The sequence below is a fragment of the Corvus moneduloides genome, chromosome 32, assembly GCF_009650955.1.
Source record: "Corvus moneduloides isolate bCorMon1 chromosome 32, bCorMon1.pri, whole genome shotgun sequence".
NCBI lineage: Eukaryota > Metazoa > Chordata > Aves > Passeriformes > Corvidae > Corvus > Corvus moneduloides.
The window spans coordinates 930,515-954,828 of NC_045507.1; the positions used below are offsets into that span (position 1 = coordinate 930,515).

At 51.6% G+C, this 24,314-nt stretch overlaps 2 protein-coding genes across 3 annotated transcripts; one reads left to right on the forward strand and one right to left on the reverse strand.

Annotated features, from left to right (window-relative positions):
- The first annotated feature begins 811 nt into the window (after window positions 1-811).
- On the forward strand, window positions 812-4,433 carry LOC116436990 (tetra-peptide repeat homeobox protein 1-like). Its single transcript, XM_032094427.1, has 4 exons — window positions 812-1,182; window positions 1,479-1,699; window positions 1,732-2,212; window positions 4,322-4,433. The coding sequence occupies exons 1-4, from the start codon at window positions 926-928 to the stop codon at window positions 4,431-4,433; spliced, it is 1,071 nt and encodes a 356-aa protein (XP_031950318.1). The 5' UTR covers window positions 812-925.
- Window positions 4,243-24,308, reverse strand: OLFM2 (olfactomedin 2). 2 transcript variants are annotated; one of them, XM_032094577.1, is made up of 6 exons: window positions 24,178-24,308; window positions 16,353-16,502; window positions 13,428-13,583; window positions 10,699-10,918; window positions 8,334-8,440; window positions 4,243-5,147 (listed from the first exon to the last, which is right to left on the reverse strand). In XM_032094577.1, exons 1-6 carry the CDS (start codon window positions 24,271-24,273, stop codon window positions 4,470-4,472), a joined length of 1,407 nt encoding a protein of 468 aa, XP_031950468.1. In that variant the 5' UTR covers window positions 24,274-24,308; the 3' UTR covers window positions 4,243-4,469. The 2 variants fall into 2 exon arrangements, with proteins under 2 accessions (XP_031950468.1, XP_031950469.1); XM_032094578.1 differs by lacking the exons at window positions 16,353-16,502; window positions 24,178-24,308 and adding an exon at window positions 15,269-15,360 and having other exon boundaries at window positions 4,470-5,147.
- Between the last annotated feature and the right edge of the window lie 6 nt (window positions 24,309-24,314).

Sequence of the window (24,314 nt, forward strand, 5' to 3'; positions counted from 1 at the left end):
AAAAACCTCACAAAATTCCCCCCAAAAATCCCACAGAATTCGCTCAAAATTCCCCAGAAAAACCCCACAAAATTCACCCCAAAATCCCACAAATCGCCCCAAAATCCCACAAAGTTTTGCCCCCCCCAAATCCCACAGAATTCTCCTAAAATTCCCCTCAAAATCCCACGAAATTCACCCCCAAAATCCCACCGAATTCGCCCAAAAATTCCCCAGAAAAACCCCACAAAATTTGCCCAAAAAATCCCACAAAATTCCCCCCAAATCCCCCCAAAAATCCCGCAAAATTCACCCCAAAATCCCACCGAATTCGCCCAAAATTCCTCTCAAAATCCCATAAAATTCCCCCAAAAAATCTCACAAAGTTCCCACCCAAAAATCCCACCAAATTTCCCCAAAATCCCACAGAATTCACCCCAAATCCCACAAAATTCCCCCCAACCCCCCCCCCGATTCCCATCCCCATCAAATTCCCGGCCCTTCCTGGGTGATTCCGGCCCTGGGAATCCCAAAAAATCCTGGAATGAAGGGAAAAAGGGGGGGATTTATCCAGCTGGGAATGGGGCAGGGATTGGGATTGGGAATTGGGAATTGGGATTGGGAGTTGGGAACTGGGATTGGGATGGGAATGGGAATTGGGAATTGGGATTGGGATGGGAATGGGGATTGGGAATTGGGATTGGGATTGGGATGGGAATGGGGATTGGGAATTGGGAATTGGGATTGGGATTGGGATGGGAATGGGAATTGGGATTGGGGATTGGGATTGGGGATTGGGAATTGGGATGGGAATGGGAATTTGGATGGGAATGGGAATTGGGATTGGGAATTGGGATGGGAATTGGAATTGGGATGGGACTGGGAATGCTCCATCCCCATCCCTGGAACCCCCTCCCCTCTTCCCGAGCGGGGATTATCCCGATCCATGGATCCCTTGGATCCCACCCTGCGGGGAGCCCAGCTCCGGCCCCAATTCCCAATTAAATCCCCAATTAAATCCCCAATTAATCCCAGCAGGGCCTTTTCCCGGAGCTGGCGGGAGCTCGGCCGCGCTTCCCAAAATTCCTCCTCCTCCTCCTCTCCTGCCTCTTCCCAGCTCCCATCCCGGTGCCAGGAGCCAGATCCGTGCCCGTTCTGGGATCCGTGCCTGTTTTGGGATCTGTGCCCATTCCCAGTTTCCCATGGGATCCATGCCCGTTCTGGGATCCGTGCCTGTTTTGGGATCTGTGCCCATTCCCAGTTTCCCATGGGATCCATGCCCGTTCTGGGATCTGTGCCTGTTTTGGGATCTGTGCCCATTCCCAGTTTCCCATGGGATCCATGCCCGTTCTGGGATCTGTGCCTGTTTTGGGATCTGTGCCCATTCCCAGTTTCCCATGGGATCCATGCCCGTTCTGGGATCCGTGCCCGTTTTGGGATCTGTGCCCATTCCCAGTTTCCCATGGGATCTGTGCCCGTTCTGGGATCCATGCCCGTTTTGGGATCCGTGCCCATTCCCATTTTCCAGTGGGATCCGTGCCCATTCCCGCTCTCCAGGAGCTGTATCCATGCCCATTCCCAGTTTCCCATGGGATCCGTGCCCATTCCCAGTCTCCAGGAGCCGGATCCGTGCCCATTCCCAGTTTCCCATGGGATCCGTGCCCATTCCCGATCTCCAGGAGCCGGATCCGTGCCCATTCCCAGTTTCCCACGGGATCCGTGCCCATTCCCAGTCTCCAGGAGCTGGATCCATGCCCATTCCCATTTTCCAGTGGGATCCGTGCCCATTCCCAGTCTCCAGGAGCCAGATCCGTGCCCATTCCCAGTTTCCCATGGGATCCGTGCCCATTCCTGATCTCCAGGAGCCAGATCCGTGCCCATTCCCAGTTTCCCATGGGATCCGTGCCCATTCCCAGTCTCCAGGAGCCAGATCCGTGCCCATTCCCAGTTTCCCATGGGATCCGTGCCCATTCCCAGTTTCCAGGAGCCGGATTCCACTTCCAGCAGCAAATTCCCAGTTTCCCGGGGAGGGCGGGAACGCGGCCGGCGGGGACTTGGCCGAGCCCCCGCATCGGCTCCATCCCTTTGGGATCATCCCAACCCTTCGGGATCATTCCCAAACCTCCTGGCTCATCCCATTCCCTCCCTCCCTTCAGGATCATCCCATTCCCTCCATCCCTTCTCCCTTTTCCACCCTCTTCTCCCACTTTTCCAACCTTTTTGCCTCTTTCCTGTCTTTTCTTCCCCCTTTTCCCTCCTCTTCTCCCTTTTCTCTCCTCTTTTCCCATTTTCCCTCCTCTTTTCCCCTTTTCCCTCCTCTTTTCCCATTTTTCCATCCCCTTTTCCCATTTTTCCATCCCTTTTCCCATTTCCCATCCTCTTTTCCCAGTTTCCCATCCTCTTTTCCTCTTTTCCCTCCTTTTTCCCCATTTTCCATCCCATTTTCCCATTTTTCCATTCCCTTTTCCCCTTTTCCCTCCTCTTTTCCCATTTTCCCTCCTCTTTTCCCAGTTTTCCCTCCTCTTTTCCCCTTTTCCCTCCTCTTTTCCCATTTTCCCATCCCCTTTTCCCCTTTTCCCTCCTCTTTTCCCATTTTTCCATCCTCTTTTCCCAGTTTTCCCTCCTCTTTTCCCATTTTCCCATCCCCTTTTCCCCTTTTCCCTCCTCTTTTCCCATTTTCCCTCCTCTTTTCCTGGTTTTCCATCCCCTTTTCCCCTTTTCCCTCCTCTTTTCCCATTTTCCCTCCTCTTTTCCCAGTTTTCCATCCTCTTTTCCCAGTTTTCCCTCCTCTTTTCCCATTTTCCCATCCCCTTTTCCCCTTTTCCCTCCCCTTTTCCCCTTTTCCCTCCTCTTTTCCCATTTTCCCTCCTCTTTTCCCAGTTTTCCATCCTCTTTTCCCCACATCTATCCTCTTCCTCTTGGAAAAATGGGCAGAAAACGCCCAGAAAACGTCAGGAAAACGTCAGGAAAACGCCAGGAAAACCAACCCAGGGAGAGAGAAATTAAAATCATAATTTAAAAAAATGAATTAAAAACCGGGAAAAAAGGGAGGGAAAAGGGGAAAAGGATAAAAACAAACCAAAAAATCACCGGATGCCACAAAAGAGCGGAGAGGGGTTTTTTTGTTTTATTTGCCGTCGAAATAAAGATGGAATTTGGCCCCAAAATTCCCCCCCAAAAAATATGGAAAAACCCAAGGCAGAGCAGCTCCATGCGGCAGGAATCCGAGGGAATTCCAGGAGAACCGGAGAGGAGGAGGGAAAAAGGGGGAAAAAATCGAGGAATTGGGAAGAAATCGCAGGGGGGAGGGGAAAAAATTATCCAGTGAGGTGGAGGAAAATGTGGGAAAGGGAGAAAAAAGGGGGAAAAAAGGGGGGAAAAAGGGGGGGAAAGAGAGGGGAAATGGGGAAAAAAGAGGAAAAAGGGGAAAAAAAGAGGGGAAAGGGGAAAAATGAGGGAAAAGGGGGGAAAACAGAGGGGAAAAGAAGGAGAAAAGAGGGATAAAAGAAAAAAGGGGGGGAAGAGGGGAAAATGGGGGAAAAAAGGAAAAGGGGAAAAATGAGGGAAAAGGGGGGGAAAGAAGAAAAAAGAGGGAGAAAAGAGGGAAAAAAGAGAAGAAAAGGGGAAAAAAGGGGGGGAAATGGGGAAAGGAGAGAAAAAGGGGGGAAAAGAGGGAAAAGGGGGAAAAAGGAAAAAAGAGGGAAAGAAGAGGGAAAAAGAGGAAAAAAGAGGGGAAAATGGGGGAAAAGGGGAAAGGAGAGAAAAAAGGGGGGAAAAAGAGGGAAAAGGGAGGAAAAGACGAAAAAAAGAGGGGGAAATGGGGGGGAAGGGGGAAAAATGAGGAAAAAAGAGGAAAATGGGGGGAAAGGAGAGAAAAAAGGGAAAAGAGGAAAATGGGGGGAAAGGAGAGAAAAAAGGGAAAAGGGGAAGGGGGGAAAAGAAGAGGGAAAAAAGAGGGAAAATGGGAAAAGGAGAGGGGGAAAGGGAGGAAAGAGAGAAGAAAGGTGGAAAAAGAGGGAAGAGGAGGGGGAAAAAGGGGGCACAAAAGAGAAAAAAAAGGGGGAAAAAGAGGGGAAAAAGGGAAAAAAGAGAAAAAACGGAAAAAGGGGAAAAAGGGAAAAAAAACGGAAAAAGGGGAAAAAAAGGGAAAAAAGGGAAAAACGGAAAAAAGGGGGAAAAGGGGAAAGAAGGGGAAAACGGGAAAAGAAGAGGGAAAAAAGAGGGAAAAGAGGGAAAAAAGGGAAAAAGAGAGAAAAAAGGGCAAAAAAGAGAGAAAAAAGGGGAAAAAAGAGGGAAAAGAAGGAAAAAAACAAGGCAAAATGAGGGGGAAAAAAAACCCTAGGAAGGAAGCAGAACTCGAGGGCGGGAATTCCCAGCTCGGCGGGTTCCTCCGGAATTCCGAGGACACGGAGGCGGCGGCGGGGAGAGGGGGGGGGGAGAGCGTGGAAGCGTAGAAAAAAACCCAAAAAACCGGGAATTCTCCCCGGGAATCAGAGCTCTCCGTCGGTGTTGATGACGTGGAAGAGCGTGACGTTGTAGACGACCTGGTGGCCGTTGTTCCAGGTGTAGAGAACCCTCTCGCGCGGGTTGTAGTCCAGCATGGAAATGTGGGAATACTGGTTATGGAACGGGATGTCGGTGTACTCGTAGCTGGAAGTGTTCGTGTAGTAGGCGAAGTAAATCTTGGCGCCGGCCAGGTGGGAGTTGGTGACGTAGAGGACGCCGCAGATGATGAAGGACTCGCCGGCGCTGCGCTTGGGGTAGCCCGTATCCCAAGAGCGCAGCACCTGCAGGCTGTGCGGGTCCAGGCGGCTCACCACGATGTTGCCGGCGTTTTGGTTGGTGGTGTAGACGGCCCAAAGGCCGTTCTCGTCCACCATGAAGTCGATGTCGGAAAAGCCACCCCAGGAATAAGGGAAGGTGTTGTTGTAGCCGGCGCCGGGCAAGCTGCGCTGCACCAGGACGCTGCGGGATCGGAAGTGGTAGCGGACGGCGACGTTGCTCTGGAATTTGTTGTAGTATAAGGAGCCGTTGAAGACGACGTGGCCGGTGCCGGCCCAAGGGTGGGGTAGGAGGTGCTGGACGAAGTTTTGGCCGGAGATGAAGTCGGTGAGGCTGCGGAATTCCAGCACGCGGCGGCCTTTGTAGTAACCGTCCATGTACCACACCTGGGGGAGGGAGGGGAAAAGGAGGGATGGGATCAGAGCGGGGGGAAAATGAGGGGGGAAACGGGGTTTCGAGGAGGTCAAGGTGGGATGAAAACGCATCTGAGGTGGGTTCGAAAGGGCTTCGAGAAGAGCTTGAATTGCCTTCGAGGTGGGGTCAAAACCTCTTTGAGATGGGATCGAAACCTCCCCAAGGTAGGATCAAAACCTCTTTGAGATGGGATCCAAATCCCATCGAGGTGGGCTCAAAACCACTTCAAGGTGGGCTTCAAATCCCATCCAAGGTGGGATGAAAACCCATCTGAGGTGGGTTCAAAAGCTCTTCAAGAAGAGCTTGAATTCCCTCAAAAGTGGGATCAAAAACCTCTTTGAGATGGGATCAAAACCCCATCAAAGTGGGATCAAAACCTCCTCAAGGTGGGCTTCAAATCCCATCCAAGGTGGGATCAAAAGGGCTTCGAGAAGAGCTTGAATTGCCTTCGAGGTGGGATCAAAACCACTTTGAGATGGGATCAAAACCCCATTGAAGTGGGATCAAAACCACTTCAAGGTGGGCTCCAAAACCCCTCCAAGGTGGGATGAAAACCCCTCCAAGGTGGGTTCAAACCCCTTCAAGAAGAGCTTAAATTCCCTTCATGGTGGGCTCCAAACCGCTTTGAGGTGGGATCAAAACCTCTTCAAGAAGAGCTCAAATTCCCTCAAAGGTGGGATCAAGACCCCCGTCAAGGTGGGCTCCAAACCCCATCGAGGTGGGATCCAAATCCCGCTTTGAGATGGGTTCAAGATCCCATTGAGATGGGCTCAAAGCCCCATTAAGGTGGGCTCCAAAGCCCCTTTGAGATGGGATCAAAACCCCTTTGAGATGGGATCAATTCCCCTCCAAACTGGGATCAAACCCCTTTGAGATGGGATCAAATCCCCTCCAAACTGGGATCAAAACCCCTTTGAGATGGGATCAAAACCCCTCCAAACTGGGATCAAACCCCTTTGAGATGGGATCAATTCCCCTCCAAACTGGGATCAAACCCCTTTGAGATGAGATCAAATCCCCTCCAAACTGGGATCAAATCCCCTCCAAACTGGGATCAAACCCCTCCAAACTGGGATCAAACCCCTTTGAGATGAGATCAAATCCCCTCCAAACTGGGATCAAATCCCCTCCAAACTGGGATCAAACCCCTCCAAACTGGGATCAAAACCCCTTTGAGATGGGATCAAAACCCCTCCAAACTGGGATCAAACCCCTTTGAGATGGGATCAATTCCCCTCCAAACTGGGATCAAACCCCTTTGAGATGGGATCAATTCCCCTCCAAACTGGGATCAAACCCCTTTGAGATGGGATCAAATCCTCTCCAAACTGGGATCAAAACCCCTCCAAACTGGGATCAAACCCCTTTGAGATGGGATCAAAACCCCTTTGAGATGGGATCAAATCCCCTCCAAACTGGGATCAAACCCCTTTGAGATGGGATCAAATCCTCTCCAAACTGGGATCAAACCCCTCCAAACTGGGATCAAAACCCCTTTGAGATGAGATCAAATCCCCTCCAAACTGGGATCAAATCCCCTCCAAACTGGGATCAAACCCCTCCAAACTGGGATCAAAACCCCTTTGAGATGGGATCAAATCCCCTCCAAACTGGGATCAAACCCCTTTGAGATGGGATCAAATCCTCTCCAAACTGGGATCAAACCCCTTTGAGATGGGATCAAATCCCCTCCAAACTGGGATCAAACCCCTCCAAACTGGGATCAAAACCCCTTTGAGATGAGATCAAATCCCCTCCAAACTGGGATCAAATCCCCTCCAAACTGGGATCAAACCCCTCCAAACTGGGATCAAAACCCCTTTGAGATGGGATCAAATCCCCTCCAAACTGGGATCAAACCCCTTTGAGATGGGATCAAATCCCCTCCAAACTGGGATCAAACCCCTTTGAGATGGGATCAAATCCCCTCCAAACTGGGATCAAACCCCTCCAAACTGGGATCAAAACCCCTTTGAGATGGGATCAAATCCCCTCCAAACTGGGATCAAACCCCTTTGAGATGGGATCAAATCCCCTCCAAACTGGGATCAAACCCCTTTGAGATGGGATCAAATCCCCTCCAAACTGGGATCAAACCCCTTTGAGATGGGATCAAATCCCCTCCAAACTGGGATCAAAACCCCTTTGAGATGGGATCAAATCCCCTCCAAACTGGGATCAAACCCCTTTGAGATGGGATCAAATCCCCTCCAAACTGGGATCAAACCCCTTTGAGATGGGATCAAATCCCCTCCAAACTGGGATCAAACCCCTTTGAGATGGGATCAAATCCCCTCCAAACTGGGATCAAAACCCCTCCAAACTGGGATCAAAACCCCTTTGAGATGGGATCAAATCCCCTCCAAACTGGGATCAAAACCCCTCCAAACTGGGATCAAAGCCCCTTTGAGATGGGATCAAATCCCCTCCAAACTGGGATCAAACCCCTTTGAGATGGGATCAAATCCCCTCCAAACTGGGATCAAACCCCTTTGAGATGGGATCAAATCTCCTCCAAACTGGGATCAAACCCCTTTGAGATGGGATCAATTCCCCTCCAAACTGGGATCAAACCCCTTTGAGATGGGATCAAATCCCCTCCAAACTGGGATCAAACCCCTTTGAGATGGGATCAAATCCCCTCCAAACTGGGATCAAACCCCTTTGAGATGGGATCAAACCCCTCCAAACTGGGATCAAACTCCTTTGAGATGAGATCAAATCCCCTCCAAACTGGGATCAAACCCCTTTGAGATGGGATCAAATCCCCTCCAAACTGGGATCAAAACCCCTCCAAACTGGGATCAAAACCCCTTTGAGATGGGATCAAATCCCCTCCAAACTGGGATCAAACCCCTTTGAGATGGGATCAAATCCCCTCCAAACTGGGATCAAACCCCTTTGAGATGGGATCAAATCCCCTCCAAACTGGGATCAAATCCCCTCCAAACTGGGATCAAACCCCTCCAAACTGGGATCAAACCCCTCCACCCCAAAAACCCCTCATGGAGTCACATCCGGGTGCCAAATCCATGGATTTTTCAAGGACCGGCGCCCAAAATCTGCCGGGATTGTGCCCAAATCGCCCCAAATCCCCAAATCCTTTGGGATGCGGGAGATTTTTCGGGAAAATCCCCGTTTTTTGGGGCGGCCCTCACCCGGTTGTCGGCGCTGGGCGTCATCGTGTCCGTCATCCAGGATCCGAAGCGCGATCCCGAGGCGCGGACGGTGATGGGATTGCTGACCCCGGTGAGCTTCCCGCAGCCTGGAAAAGCGGGAAAAGGGGGAAAATCGGGAATTTGGGGTCACGGCGGGGTCGGGGATTCGGGGTCGCCTTTGAGTCAGGGAGAGTCGCAGGGATGGGGAAACGGGATCGGGAATAGGATTGGGATTGGGAGGGGAAATGGGATTTGGGGGGGAAATGGGATTGGGAGGGGAAATGGGATTGGGAGGGGAAATGGGATTTTGGGGGGGGGAAATGGGATTTTGGGGGGAAATGGGATTTTGGGGGAAATGGGATTTTGGGGGGGGAATGGGATTTTGGGGTGGGAAATGGGATTTGGGCTGGGAAATGGGATTTTGGGGGTTTCGGGGGGATTTTGGGATGGGAAATGGGATTTTGGGGGTTTTGGGAAATGGGATTTGGGGTGGGAAATGGGATTTTGGGGTGGGAAATGGGATTTTGGGGGTTTCGGGGGGATTTTGGGATTTTTAAGGGGGATTTTGGGGAGGTTTTGGGGGGAATTTTAGGGGTGATCTTGGGGGATTTTAGGGGGGATTTTGTGGGTTTTTCTGGGGGATTTGGGGTGATTTTGGAGAGGTTTTGGGAGGAATTTTAGGGGTGATTTCGGGGGTGATTTTGGGGGAATTTTGTGGGTTTTTTGGGGGGATTTTAGGGGTGATTTGGGGGGATTTTGGCCAGGATTTTCAGGGGGATTTTGGGCAGGATTTTGGGGATTTTGGCCAGGATTTCTGGAGGGATTTCGGGGGGATTTGGGGCAGAATTTTGGGCGGGATTTTGGAGAGGTTTTGGGGGGATTTTGTGGGTTTTTTAGGGGGAATTTAGGGGTGATTTTGGGGACGATTTTGGGGACGATTTTGGAGAGGGTTTGGGGGAATTTTGTGGGGTTTTTGGGGGGAATTTTAGAGGGGATTTTGGGGGATTTTTGGGAACTTTCAAGGGGGATTTTGGGGGGATTTAGGGGGGAATTTGGAGAGGTTTTGGAGGGTTTTTGTGGAGTTTTTTGGGGGCTTTTGAAGGGATTTAGAGGTGATTTTGGACAAGATTTTGGAGGTGATTTTGGGGGATTTTTGGGGGGATTTAGGGGACTTTTAAAGGGGATTTAGGGGGGATTTGGGGGCAATTTTGGACAGGATTTTGGGGGGATTTTGTGCGTTTTTTGGGGGGATTTTAGGGGGGATTTTGGCCAGGATTTTGGGCGGGATTTTTGGCGGGATTTTGGGCGGGATTTCCGGGGAGATTTTGGGCAGGATTTTGGGGGTGATTTTTGGAGAGGTTTGGGGGGATTTTGTGGTTTTTTTGGGGGGGGGTTTGGGCAGGATTTTGGAGACGTTTTGGGGGGATTTTGTGGGTTTTTGGGGGGGTTTTAGGGGTGATTTTGGGTGGGATTTTGGGCAGGATTTAGGGGATTTTGGCCAGGATTTCCAGGGGGATTTTGGCTGGGATTTTGGGGGCGATTTTGGAGAGGTTTTGGGGGATCTTGCGGGTTTTTTGGGGGGGATTTTGGGCAGGATTTTGGGGGATTTTGGGCAGCATTTTGGGCGGCATTTTGGCCAGGATTTCTGGGGCGATTTTGGGCAGGATTTTGGAGAGGTTTTGGGGGTATTTTGTGGGGTTTTTTTGGGGATTTTAGGGGTGATTTTGGGGGATTTTGGGTGGGATTTTGGAGAGGGTCGGGGGGGATTTTCTGGGGTTTTTGGGGCGATTTTGGGCAGGATTTTGGGGCGATTTTGGGCGGGATTTTGGGGGATTTTGGCCAGGATTTCCAGGGCGATTTTGGGCGGGATTTTGGGGGATTTTGACCAGGATTTGGGGGCGATTTTGGGCGGGATTTGGGGGGATTTTTGGCAGGATTTTGGGGGATTTTGGCCAGGATTTCCAGGGCGATTTTGGGCGGGATTTTGGGGGATTTTGGCCAGGATTTGGGGGCGATTTTCGGCGGGATTTGGGGAGATTTTTGGCAGGGTTTGGGCGGGATTTTGGCCAGGATTTCCAGGGCGATTTTGGGCAGGATTTTGGGGGATTTTGGCCAGGATTTGGGGGCGATTTTGGGCGGGATTTTGGGGGATTTTGGCCAGGATTTGGGGGCGATTTTGGGCGGGATTTTGGGGGCGATTTTTGGGGTTGTTTGGGGGGGATTTTGGGCGGGATTTTGGAGAGGTTTTGGGGGGATTTTGTGGGTTTTTTGGGGGGATTTTAGGGGCGATTTCTGGCGGGATTTTGGGGGCGATTTTGGGGTTGTTTTGGGGAGGATTTTTAACGGGATATTTTTTTTTCCTCACCCAGCTTCTGCAGGCAGGCGTGGAGCCGCGCCTCGAGCAGCAGCACGCGCTGCTGCAGCTCCTCGTAGTCGTAGGCTCCCATCTCCTCCTGGATGGCCAAGAGGATCCCGGAGAGGTTCCGCACCTCGTCCTTGAGGTGCACGATGAGCCGCGAGTCCGCCTTGTACTGCTCCAGCACCGGCAGCAGCGGCAGCAGCTCCCGCATCTTCTCCTTCAGATCCTGCGGAAAGCGGGGAAAAAACCTGGGAAAAACGGCCCCAAAATCCCCGATTCGGCCTTTGGGATCGATGGGGGCGGGATTCCCATTGGGGTTTTCATTCCTGGGAATTCCCGTTGGGATTTTCATTCCTGGAAGCCCCAAAAAAGCTCCTGGGAGCCTCAGGGAAAAACGGCCTCAAAATCCTGGATTCGGCCTTTGGGATCGATGGGGGCGGGATTCCCATTGGGATTTTCATCCCTGGGAATTCCCGTTGGGGTTTTCATTCCTGGGAGCCCCAAAAGGGTCCTGAGCTCTGGGAATCCCGCTGGGAAAAACGGCCCCAAAATCCCGGATTTGGCCCTTGGGATCAATGGGGGCGGTCGGGTCTGGGAATTCCCGTTGGGGTTTTCATTCCTGGGAATTCCCCTTGGGATTTTCATTCCTGGGAGCCCCAAAAAAGCTCCTGGGAGCCTCAGGGAAAAACGGCCCCAAAATCCTGGATTCGGCCTTTGGGATGGATGGGGGCGGGATTCCCATTGGGATTTTCATCCCTGGGAATTCCCGTTGGGGTTTTCATCCCTGGAATCCCCAAAAGGGTCCTGAGCCCTGGGAATCCCTCTGGGAAAAATGGCCCCAAAATCCTGGATTTGGCTCTTGGGATCAATGGGGGTGGTCGGGTCTGGGAATTCCCATTGGGATTTTCATTCCTGGGAGCCCCAAAAAAGCTCCTGGGAGCCTCAGGGAAAAACGGCCCCAAAATCCTGGATTCGGCCTTTGGGATCGATGGGGGCGGGATTCCCATTGGGATTTTCATCCCTGGGAATCCCAAAGGGATTTCATCCCTGGAATCCCCAAAAGGGTCCTGAGCTCTGGGAATCCCACAGGGAAAAACGGCCCCAAAATCCCGGATTTGGCCCTTGGGATCAATGGGGGTGGTTGGGTCTGGGAATTCCCATTGGGATTTTCATTCCTGGGAATTCCCGTTGGGATTTTCATCCCTGGAATCCCCAAAAGGGTCCTGAGCCCTGGGAATCCCACAGGAATTCTCATCCCAGAGACCCCACAGGGATCCCCATCCCTGAAACGCCCTCAGGGGAGAACTGTGGAATGTGGCGGGGATAAATCAGGGGGAAACGGGAATTTTTTGGGATGAGTGGGGTGGAAAGAGGTGGGAATAAATGAGGGGAAAACCAATGGAATGTGGTGGGAATAAATGAGGGGAAAACCTGGGAATATGGCAGGAAAAAATCAGGGGGAAAACTGGGGAAAAAATCAGGGGAAAATCCTGGAATGTGGTGGGAAGAAATGAGGGAAAAATCCTGGAATAAATCAGGGGAAAATCCTGGAATGTGGCGAGAATAAATGAAGGAAAAATCCTGGAATGTGGCGAGAAAACTCAGGGAAAAATCCTGGAATAAATCAGAGAAAAATCCTGAAATGTGGAGGGAATAAATCAGGGAAAAATCCTGGAATAATTCAGAGGAAAATCCTGGAATGTGGTGGGAATAAATGAGGGAAAAATCCTGGAATGTGGAGGGAAAAAAAATCAGAGAAAAATCCTGGAATAAATCAGGGGAAAATCCTGGAATATGGTGGGAAAAAACTCAGGGAAAAATCCTGGAATAAATCAGGGGAAAATCCTGGAATGTGGCAGGAATAAATCAGGAAAAAATTCTGGAATAAATCAGAGGAAAATCCTGGAATAAATCGGGGGAAAAGGGCGGGAAAAGCGGGGTTTTTTGGGTTAAATGGGATGGAAAAGGGCGGGAAAAGGGCGGGAAAAGCGGGGTTTTGGGTTAAATGGGATGAAAAGGGCGGGAAAAGGGTGGGAAAAGCGGGGTTTTTTGGGTTCAATGGGATGGAAAAGGGCGGGAAAAGCGGGGTTTTTTGGGTTAGAATGGGACGGAAAAGGGCGAGAAAAGCAGGGTTTTAGGGCTAAATGGGACGGAAAAGGGCGGGAAAAGCGGGGTTTTTGGGCTAAATGGGATGAAAAAGGGCAGGAAAAGCGGGGTTTTTGGGTTCAATGGGGTGGACAAGGGCGGGAAAAGCGGAGTTTTTGGGTTAGAATGGGACGGAAAAGGGCGGGAAAAGCGGGGTTTTTTGGGTTCAATGGGGTGGACAAGGGCGGGAAAAGCGGAGTTTTTGGGTTAGAATGGGACGGAAAAGGGCGGGAAAAGCGGGGTTAAATGGGGTTCAATGGGATGAAAAAGGGCGGGAAAAGCGGGGTTTTTGGGCTAAATGGGATGAAAAAGGGCGGGAAAAGCGGGGTTTTTTGGGTTCAATGGGGTGGACAAGGGCGGGAAAAGCGGGGTTTTTTGGGTTAGAATGGGACGGAAAAGGGCGGGAAAAGCGGGGTTTTTTGGGTTCAATGGGGTGGACAAGGGCGGGAAAAGGGCGGGAAAAGCGGGGTTTTTGGGCTAAATGGGACGGAAAAGGGCGGGAAAAGCGGGGTTAAATGGGGTTCAATGGGATGAAAAAGGGCGGGAAAAGCGGGGTTTTTTGGGATGAAAAGCGGGAATTTGGCTCCCACCTGGAAGCCGCGGGCGCTCAGGGCCCGCTGGCCCTCAGAGGCCCCGCGCAGGCGCGAGTCCAGGCCCCGCAGCAGCGCCTCGGTGTTGCGCACGTACTGCAGGTCCCGGAAGGTTCGGAGGTCCAGCACCTCCATGGACTGCGAGATGTTCTGCACCTGCAGGGGAACGGCCCTGATTAACGCTGGTAATTAGCCGGATTAATGCCGTGAATCACCCGGATTAACCCTGTTAATTGTCCTGATTAACGCTGGTAATTGCCCTGATTAATGCCTTTAATTACCCTGATTAACCCTGTTAATTACCCTGATTAAGCCTGTTAATTACCCTGAGTAACCCTGTTAATTACCTTGATTAACGCCGTTAATCACCCTGATTAACTCTGTTAATTGCCCTGATTAATGCTGTTAATTACCCGGATTAATGCTGTTAATTGCCCCCATTAACCCCATTAATCACCCTGATTAATGCCGTTAATCGCCCTAATAATGCTGTTGATTACCCTGATTAATGCCGTTAATTGCCCCGATTAACCCTGTTAATCACCCTGATTAATGCCATTAATCACCCCGATTAAGGCCGTTAATTACCCTGATTAATGCCGTTAATTGCCCCGATTAACCCCGTTAATCACCCTGAGTAACCCCATTAATTACCTCGATTCACCCTATTAATTACCCTGATTAACCCTGTTAATTACCCTGATTAACCCCGCTAATCACCCTGATTAACGCCATTAATTACCCTGATTAACGCCATTAATCATCCTGATTAATCCCGTTAATTGCCTCATTTAACCCTGTTAATTGCCCTGATTAACACCATTAATCACCCCATCAACCCTGTTAATCGTCCCAATTAATCCCATTAATCACCCCGATTAACCCCAGCAATTACCTCAATTAACCCCATTATTCACCCCAATTAACCCGTTAATCACCCTGATTAACCCCATTAATAATCCAAATTACCCCAGTTAATTACTCTGATTAACCCCATTAATCACCCCGATTAACCCCATCAATTACTCCAATTGACCCCATTAATTACCCCAATTAATTCCATTAATTACCATAATTAATCCCATCAATAACCCAAATTAACCCCATTAATCACCCCGGCGGTAATTAATGGCATTCCAGGGGTAATTAATGGGGTTATTTGGGGTAATTAATGGGGTTAATGAGCCTGGGAATTCCGGGGGAGGGGGAGGGAGAGCGAATCTTGGGAATTGGGGGGGGAATTCCGGGAGAATCCATCCCATCCCCCAAATCCCGCTTTTTTCCCTCAAATCCCACGGGAATCTTTGGGAATCCCACTGGGAATGCTCATCCTGGAAAATCCCACTGGGATCTTTGGGAATTCCATTGGGATCTTTGGGAATCCCACAGGGATCCTCATTCCCGGGATTTCCATTGGGATCTCTGGGAATTCCATTGGGATCTTTGGGAACCCCACAGGAATCCTCATCCCTGAAAATCCCATTGGGATCTTTGGGAATCCCACTGGAAAATTCATCCTGGGAAATCTCACTGGGATCTTTGGCTCTGGAATCCCACTGGGATCCTCATCCTGGGAAATCCCATTGGGATCTTTGGGAATTCCCTTGGGATCTTTGGGAATCCCACTGGAAAACTCATCCTGGGAAACCCCACTGGGATCTTTGGCTCTGGAATCCCACTGGGATCCTCATTCCTGGGAAATCCCATTGGGATCATTGGGAATTCCATTGGGATCTTTAGGAATCCCCCTGGGAATCCTCATTCCCAAAAACCCCCCCCAATTCCCGCCGGGACTCCCCCATTTCCCGCCAGGAATTAACCCCTCGCTCGCCGTTGCCGACCTTTTCCGTGAGCTGCCGGAGCTGGAGGCTGCGGAGATCTTTGGGAATCCCACTGGGATCCTCATCCCAGGAATTCCATTGGGATCTTTGGGAATCCCACTGGGATCCCCATCCTGGGAATCCCACTGGGATCTTTGGGAATCCCACTGGGAATCCTCATCCCGAGAAATCCCATTGGGATCTTTGGGAATTCCATTGGGATCTTTGGGAATCCCACTGGGAATCCTCATTCCCGGGAAATCCCATTGGGATCATTGGGAATTCCATTGGGATCTTTGGGAATCCCACTGGGATCCTCATTCCTGGGAAATCCCACCGAGATCTTTGGGAATCCCACTGGGAATCCTCATTCCCGGGAAATCCCATTGGGATCTTTGGGAATTCCATTGGGATCTTTGGGAAGCCCACTGGAAAACTCATCCCAGGAATTCCATTGGGATCTTTGGAAATCCCTTTGGAATCTTCACCAATCCCCCTGGGAATCCTCATTCCCAAAAACCCCCCCCAATTCCCGCCGGGACTCCCCCATTTCCCGCCAGGAATTAACCCCTCGCTCGCCGTTGCCGACCTTTTCCGTGAGCTGCCGGAGCTGGAGGCTGTGGAGATCTTTGGGAATCCCACTGGGATCCTCATCCTGGGAAATCCCATTGGGATCTTTGGGAATCCCACTGGAAAACTCATCCTGGGAAATCCCATTGGGATCTTTGGGAATCCCACTGGGAATCCTCATCCCAGGAATTCCATTGGGATCTTTGGGAATCCCACTGGGATCCTCATCCCGGGAAACCCCACAGGGAATCCTCATCCCTGAAAATCCCATTGGGATCTTTGGGAATCCCACTGGGATCCTCATCCCAGGAATTCCCTTGGGATCTTTGGGAATCCCACTGGAAGACTCATCCTGGAAACCCCACTGGGATCTTTGGCTCTGGAACCCCACTGGGAATCCTCATTCCTGGGAAATCCCATTGGAATCTTCGCCAATCCCCCTGGGGAATCCTCATTTCCCAAAAAACCCCCCCAATTCCCGCCGGGACTCCCCCATTTCCCGCCAGGAATTAACCCCTCGCTCGCCGTTGCCGACCTTTTCCGTGAGCTGCCGGAGCTGGAGGCTGCGGAGGTCTCGGGAGCAGGAGCCGCGCGCCGGGATCACGGCGGTGCAGAGGCATTTCCCGTCCGGGGCCTGCGCCGAGGTGAAAACCTGCCAGCCCTCGTCGGGGCTCTGCAACAGCGTCTGCGAGACCCGCACGGGGCCCTCAGAATTCCCAAAAAACCCCCAGCCCCATCCCCAGTCCCGCCTCCTTCCCATCGCTTTCCGCCCCCGCGCTGCTTTTCCTTGGTTTGCACCTTTTCCCCTCTTTTTTCCCTATTTTTTCCCATTTTTTTCCCATTTCTTTCCCCCATTTTCCCTGCTTTTCCCCCTCTTTTCCCCCTTTTTTCCCCCATTTTTCCCTCTTTTCCCCCCATTTTTCCCAATTTTTCCGGTTCTTTCCCTATTTTTCCTCCTTTTCCCCCCATTTCCCCCCTTCCCTCCCATTTTTCCCTCTTTTCCCCCCATTTTTCCCTCTTTTCCCCCCATTTTTCCCTCTTTTTTCCCTCTTTTTTCCCAATTTTCCCCCATTTTCCCCCTTTCCCCCATTTTCTCCTCTTTTCCCCCCATTTTTCCCATTTTTTCCCGTTCTTTCCCTATTTTTCCTCCTTTCCCCCCATTTCCCCCCTTTCCCCCCCATTTTTCCCTCTTTTCCCCCCATTTTCCCCTCATTTTTCCCAATTTTCCCCCCATTTTCCCCCTTTTCCCCCCATATTTCCCTCTTTTCCCCCCATTTTTCCCAATTTTTCCCCTCATTTTTCCCCATTTTTCCCCCTTTTCCCCCATTTTCCCCCCATTTTCTCCTCTTTTCCCCCCATTTTTCCCAATTTTTCCAGTTCTTCCCCTATTTTTCCTCCTTTTCCCCCATTTTCCCCCCTTTTCCCCCCATTTTTCCCTCTTCCCCCCTCAATTTTCCCAATTTTTCCCCCATTTTCCCTCTTTTTTCCCGATTTTTCCCACTTTTTGCCCATTTTATCCCTATTTTCCCCCATTTCCCCCTTTTTTCCCCATTTTTCCCTCTTTTTCCCCTCATTTTTCCCAATTTTCCCCCATTTTCCCTGTTTTTTCCCTTTTTCCCACTTTTTTCCCATTTTTCCCCTCTTTTCCCCCCTTTTCCCCAATTTTTCCCCCTTTTTCCCATTTTTCCCTCTTTTTTCCCTATTTTCCCTTCTTTTTTCCCCCCTTTTCCCAATTTTTCCCATTTTTCCCCTCTTTTCCCTCTTTCCCCCCCATTTTTCCCAATTTTCCCTCTTTTTTCCCGATTTTTCCCACTTTTTTCCCATTTTATCCCTATTTTCCCCCCTTTTCCCCTCTTTTTTCCCCATTTTTCCCAATTTTTCCCGTTTTTCCCTCCTTTTCCCTCTTTTTCCCACTTTTTTTCCATTTCCCCTCTTTTCCCCCCTTTTTTCCTCTTTTTCCCCCATTTTCCCCAATTTTTCCCTCTTTTTCCCTTTTATCCCTCTTTTTCCTGTTTTTTCCCTATTTTTCCTCCTTTTCCCCCATTTTCCCCCTTTTCCCTATTTTCTCCTCTTTTTTCCCTATTTTCCCATTTTTCCCATTTATTCCTCGTTTTCCCCTCTTTTTTCCCCATTTTCCCCATTTTTCCATATTTTCCCCCTTTTCTCCCCTTTTCCCTCTTTTTTCCCAATTTTTTCCCTTTTTTCCTATTTTTCCTCCTTTTCCCCCATTTTCCCCCTTCCCCTCTTTTTTCCCTCTTTTTTCCCATTTTTTCTCATTTTCCCCCCTTTCCCCTCTTTTTTCCCTACTTTTCCCTCTTTTTCCCCATTTTCCCCAATTTTTTCCCCTTTTTTTCCCCATTTCCCCCTTTTTTTCCCCTCTTTTTCCCGGATTTCCCCCCCCCCCACATTCCAGGATTTTTCCCAGTTCATTCCCGGATTTTTCCCAGTTCATTCCCAGATTTTTCCCGGTTCATTCCCAGGTTTTTCCCAGTTTATTTTTGGGGAATTTGGGGGAATTTTTGGGGGTGATTTTTGGGGAATTTTTTGGGGGGGATTTTGCAGAATTTTTGGGGGGATTTGGGGGAATTTTTGGGGGTGATTTTGGGGAATTTTTGGGGGGATTTCGCGGGAGATTTTTGGGGAATTTTTTGGGGGGATTTTGCAGAATTTTTGGGGGGATCTTGCGGAATTTTTGAGGGATTTGGGGGATTTGGGGGAAAGATTTTTGGGGAATTTTTGGGGGATTTTGGGGGAATTTTTGGGGGAGATTTTGCGGAATTTTTGGGGGGATTTTGCAGAATTTTTGGGGGAGATTTTGGGGAATTTTTTGGGGATTTTGGTGGAATTTTGGGGGGGGGAAGGAATTTGGGAAGGGATGTGGGAATGGGGGGATGGATTTGGGATTTGGGGATGGATTTGGGAGGGATGGATCCCCCCCGATGACGTCACAGCCGCGCTGACGTCACGAGCCGCGGAAAAAGCCGGAAAACCCCCCCAGGATCCCCTCCCTCCCCCCCCCCCCCCCAGAAATTCCAGGAGAAACCTCGGGAATGATCCCAAAAAAAAAAAACCCCAAAAAGCCCGGGATGGCTCGAGCCCCAAAAGCGCCGTTTTTCCACCCAAAACCCCGGGAAATCCGGGAAGGAAAAATTCCCAGAGGGAAAAAAAACCCCGAGAGCGGCCGCAGCCCCTCCCCCACCCCCCCGGAGCCGCCATCAAGCGTTAATTAGCGAGCGCTAATGAATAATTAATGAGCGCGGCGGCCTGGAGGCGCCGGGAGAGGATTCGGGGAGAGTTTGGGGGGATTTTTGGGGGGATTTTTGAGGATTTTTTGGGGGATTTTTGGGGATTTTTGGGGGGATTTTTGGGGATTTTTTGGGAGATTTGGGGGGAATTTGGGGGCAATTTGGGGAGGATTTTTGGGGGGGATTTTGGGGAAGTTTGGGGGATTTTTGGGGGGATTTTTGGGGGATTTTTGGGGGTTTTGGGGGGATTTTTTTTGGGAGATTTGGGAGGATTTTGGGGGATTTTTTGGGGGGTTTTTTGGGGATTTTTTTGGGGATTTAGGGGGAATTTTGGGGGGATTTTTGGGGATTTTTTGGGGGTTTTTTGGGGGTTTTTGGGAGATTTGGGGGGATTTTTGGGGGCAATTTGGGGAGGATTGGGGGGGGGATTTTGGGGAAGTTTGGGGGATTTTTGGGGGATTTTTGGGGGATTTTTTGGGGGATTTGGGGGGATTTTTTGGGAGATTTGGGAGGATTTTGGGGGGGATTTTGGGGGATTTTTTGGGGGATTTAGGGGGAATTTTGGGGGGATTTTGGGGAATTTTGGGGAATTTTGGGGGGATTTTGGGGAGGTTTTTGGGGGGATCTTGGGGAAATTTGGGGGGGATTTTTGGGGGATTTTGGGGGATTTTTTTTTGAATTTTTTGGGGGTTTGGGGGATTTTTGGGGGGGGAAAGGAATTTGGGAAGGGATGTAGGAATGGGGGGACGGATTTGGGATTCAGGGATTTAGGGACGGATTTGGGATTTGGAAATTTGGGATGGATTTGGGATTTGGGGATGGATGGGATGCGGGAACACGGGGATTTGGGATTCGGGGATTTGGGATTCGGGGATTTAGGGATGGGTTTGGGATTTGGGATTCAGGAACGGATTTGGGATGTGGGGATTTGGGGATGTGCGGAGGGAATGGATTTGGGATTTGGGACTCGGGGATTCGGGATTCAGGGATGGATGGGATCTGGGATTTGGGATTCGGGGATGGATGGATTTGGGATTTGGGATGCAGGGAGGGATGGGATCTGGGATTCAGGGATGGATTTGGGACTCAGGGATTTGGGATTCGGGATTTGGGATTCGGGATTCAGGGATGGATTTGGGATTTGGGATTCGGGATTCAGGGATGGATTTGGGATTTGGGATTCGGGATGCAGGGATGGATTTGGGACTCAGGGATTCGGGATTCGGGATTTAGGATTCAGGGGTGGATTTGGGATTCAGGGATTTGGGATTTGGGGATTTGGGATTCGGGATTTGGGATTCAGGGATGGATCTGGGACAGGGATTTGGGATTTGGGATTCGGGATTTGGGATTCGGGATGCAGGGATGGATTTGGGACTCAGGGATTCGGGATTCGGGATGCAGGGATGGATTTGGGACAGGGATTTGGGATTTGGGATTCGGGATTTGGGATTCGGGATGCAGGGATGGATTTGGGACAGGGATTTGGGATTTGGGATTCAGGATTTGGGATTCGGGATTTGGGATGCAGGGATGGATTTGGGACTCAGGAATTCGGGATTCGGGATGCAGGGATGGATTTGGGACAGGGATTTGGGATTCAGGAATTCAGGATTCGGGATTCGGGATGCAGGGATGGATTTGGGACTCAGGAATTCGGGATTCGGGATTCGGGATGCAGGGATGGATTTGGGACTCAGGAATTCGGGATTCGGGATTCGGGATGCAGGCACAGCCTCGGGAATCTCGGGAAGGCCCTCGGGCTTCGGCACCGGGACGGGATCGGGGCCTCCCGGGAAAAGCCGGAGCAGGGCCCCGAAATCCCGGGATTCCCCCAGCCCAGAGACCCCAAACCCCGGGGAAGGGGAACGGTCGGATCCCTGCCCTGATCCCGCTTTTTTGGGGGGCGGGGACCCCAATTTCTGCCCCTAAATCCCAAATTTCTGCCCCTAAATCCCAAATTTCTGCCCCCAAATCCCAAATTTCTGCCCCTAAATCCCAATTTCTGCCCCTAAATCCCAAATTTCTGCCCCCAAATCCCAAATTTCTGCCCCTAAATCCCAATTTCTGCCCCTAAATCCCAATTTTCTGTCCCCAAATCCCAATTTCTGTCCCCAAATCCCAATTTCTGCCCCTAAATCCCAATTTCTGTCCCCAAATCCCAAATTTCTGCCCCTAAATCCCAATTTTTTCCCCTAAATCCCAATTTTCTGTCCCCAAATCCCAATTTCTGTCCCCAAATCCCAATTTTTTCCCCCAAATCCCAAATTTCTGCCCCTAAATCCCAATTTCTGCCCCCAAATCCCAATTTTTTCCCCTAAATCCCAATTTTCTGTCCCCAAATCCCAAATTTCTGTCCCCAAATCCCAATTTTTTCCCCCAAATCCCAAATTTCTGCCCCTAAATCCCAATTTCTGCCCCCAAATCCCAATTTTTTCCCCTAAATCCCAATTTTCTGTCCCCAAATCCCAATTTCTGTCCCCAAATCCCAATTTTTTCCCCCAAATCCCAAATTTCTGTCCCCAAATCCCAATTTTTTCCCCTAAATCCCAATTTCTGCCCCCAAATCCAAATTTTCTGCCCCTAAATCCCAATTTCTGCCCCTAAATCCCAACTACTGCCCCTAAATCCCAAATTTCTGTCCCCAAATCCCAATTTCTGTCCCCAAATCCCAAATCTTTTCCCCCAAATCCCAATTTTTTTTCCCCCAAATCCCAAATTTCTGCCCCCAAATCCCAAATTTTTTTCCCAAGGGAAAATGCCCCCCAAACTCCGGGATTTTCGGGCTGAATCCCGCGGGTTTTGGGGCTCCCGCGATCCCGGTTTTTATTCCAGCGGCCGCTTCCCGGTGATTAATGAGGGCCGAGGGTGGTTAATTAGGAGCTAATTAACGCTAATTTCCCCGCGGCGATGATTGACAGCTGGGAAGCCGGGAATGCATCCCAAAAAAAGGTGCCCGAAATTCCCCAAAAATCCCAGAAAAGCCTCCAAAGGAAAAATCCCAAAAATCCCCCAAAAAATCCCCCCAAATCCCCAAAATCCCACCAAAAAAATCCTCAAAAATCCCTCAAAAGCCCCAAAAAAGCAAAAAAAAATCCCCAAAAAGCCCCAAAAAATCCCCCAAATCCCCCAAAATTCTGCCAAATCCCCCAAAATCCCCAAAACACCCCAAAAAATCTCAAAAATCTCCCAAAGTTCCTCCAAAACCCCCCAAAAAATTCCCAAAAATCCCTAAAATCCCCAAAATCCCCGAAAAACCCCAAAAAATCCCCCCAAATTCCCCCAAAAGCCCCCAAAATCTCCCAAAAATCCCCCAAAATTCCCAAAAAAACCCCAAAAAGTCCCAAAAATCCCCCCCAAAACCCCCCAAAATTCCCCCAAATGCCCCGAAAAGCCCCAAAAATCCACAAAAAAATTCCTTAAAAATCCCAAAAGGTCCCAAACCCCCCTGGAATGAGGCGGGGTTGGGACCCCACCCCCCCCAGTTCCAGTCGGGATTTATCGCGATAACGGCGGGGGGGGGAGGGGAGGTTTATCCAAATCCATCCCAAAATTCCCAAATTCCCGCCTCTATCCAAACCCCCCCCCTCAGCCCCAAAACCGGGATTTTCCCCCCCAAAATCCAGCCCCGTTCCCACCGGGAATTCCCAGCGGGAATTTGGGGGGGGGGTCTCTCCCCTCCCCCCACCCCCCAAAATTCCTTCCCAAAAATTTGGATTTTCCAGAGGGAAAAAAAACCGGGATCGGGACCCCCCCAGAAAGGGGGGAGGGGGAGGGGGGATTTTGGGGGGATCCCAAAATTCCAGGGGGGCTCCTGCTGGGAATTCCCTGGGGGGGGTCCTGGGGAGTTTTTGGGGGGGAGGGGGGGTCCCCAAAATTTGGGGGGCTCCGGGGGGGTCCCGAGGACTCGGGAAGGAGCCGGGGGGGTCCCGGGGGGGGGGCAGGGGGGTCCCTAAAATTTGGGGGTGCCCAGGAGGATGCGGGGGGGTCCCGGGGGTAACAGAGGGGGGGTCCCCAAAACCGGGAAGGTCCGGGGGGGGCTTCGGGGGGGGGTCCTGGGGGTGACAAGAGAGAGGGGGGTCCCCAAAATTTGGGGATCTCCAGGAGGATGCGGGGGGGGGGGTACCGGTGAGGAGAATTTGGGGGGGGGGGGCCCAAAATTTGGGGGTCTCCAGAAGGAGGATGCGGGGGGGGTCCCCAAAATTTGGGGGTCTCCAGGAGGATGCGGGGGGGTCCCGAGGGTGACAGAGAGAGGGGGGGTCCCCAAAATTCGGGGGTGCCCAGGAGGATGCGGGGAGGGGGGGGGGGGGGTCCCGGTGAGGAGAATTTTGGGGAGGAGGATGCGGGGGGGGTCCCCAAAATTTGGGGGTCTCCAGGAGGATGCGGGGGGGTCCCGAGGGTGACAGAGAGAGGGGGGGTCCCCAAAATTCGGGGGTGCCCAGGAGGATGCGGGGGGGGTCCAGGAGGGAAAATTTGGGGGGGGATCCCCAAAATTCGGGGGTGCCCAGGAGGATGCGGGGGGGGGGGTCCCGGTGAGGAGAAATTTGGGGGGGGGATCCCCAAAATTCGGGGGTGCCCAGGAGGATGCGGGGGGGTCCCGGGGGTAACAGAGGGGGGGTCCCCAAAATTTGGGGGTCTCCAGGAGGATGCGGGGGGGTCCCGAGCGTGACAGAGAGAGGGGGGGTCCCCAAAATTCGGGGGTGCCCAGGAGGATGCGGGGGGGGTCCAGGAGGGAAAATTTGAGGGGGGGGTCCCCAAAATTCGGGGGTCTCCAGGAGGATGCGGGGGGGGGGGGTCCCGGTGAGGAGAATTTGGGGAGGAGGAGGAGGAGGGGGGAGGGGGATCCCCGGGAATAGCAGAGGGGGGGAGGGGCGGCAGCGGGGGGGTGGGGGGGGGTCCCGGAGGTGACACCGGCGAGGGGGGGGAGGGGACGGGGGGGGGGGGTCCCCACCTCTCTGCCCCCCCCCCTCCCCCTCCCCCACCCCCCCCTCTGCCGCATCCCAGCACCGCAACCTCCGGCAGCCCCGAAATGGCTGCGAATCGCCCCAAAGGCGAGCGCTGGCGGGGCGGGGACCCCTCCGCCGGTACCGGGGGGGGCTCGGGGGGGTCACTCACGATCTTCTCGGAGGTGCCGGCGCGGGACACGGCGGTGCCGTTGAGCCCCACGAGCGACGGCAGCGTCTGGGACATCCAGTTGGTGACCATGGCCATGGTGCTGAGCACGGCCCCGATCTTCAGCAGCGGCACCGTCA

Coding starts and splice junctions, on each gene's coding strand:
- LOC116436990 (XM_032094427.1), top strand. CDS start 926: ATGGATCCCTTGGATCCCACCCTGCGGGGAGCCCAGCTCCGGCCCCAA. Junction 1,700..1,731: donor CCAGTTTCCCACGGGATCCG/TGCCCATTCCCA, acceptor GAGCTGGATCCA/TGCCCATTCCCATTTTCCAG. Junction 2,213..4,321: donor AACCTTTTTGCCTCTTTCCT/GTCTTTTCTTCC, acceptor AAAAAACCCTAG/GAAGGAAGCAGAACTCGAGG.
- OLFM2 (XM_032094577.1), bottom strand. CDS start 24,273: ATGGCCATGGTCACCAACTGGATGTCCCAGACGCTGCCGTCGCTCGTG. Junction 10,919..13,427: donor TGAGCGCCCGCGGCTTCCAG/GTGGGAGCCAAA, acceptor CGCTTTCCGCAG/GATCTGAAGGAGAAGATGCG. Junction 5,148..8,333: donor CGCCCAGCGCCGACAACCGG/GTGAGGGCCGCC, acceptor TCCCTCCCCCAG/GTGTGGTACATGGACGGTTA.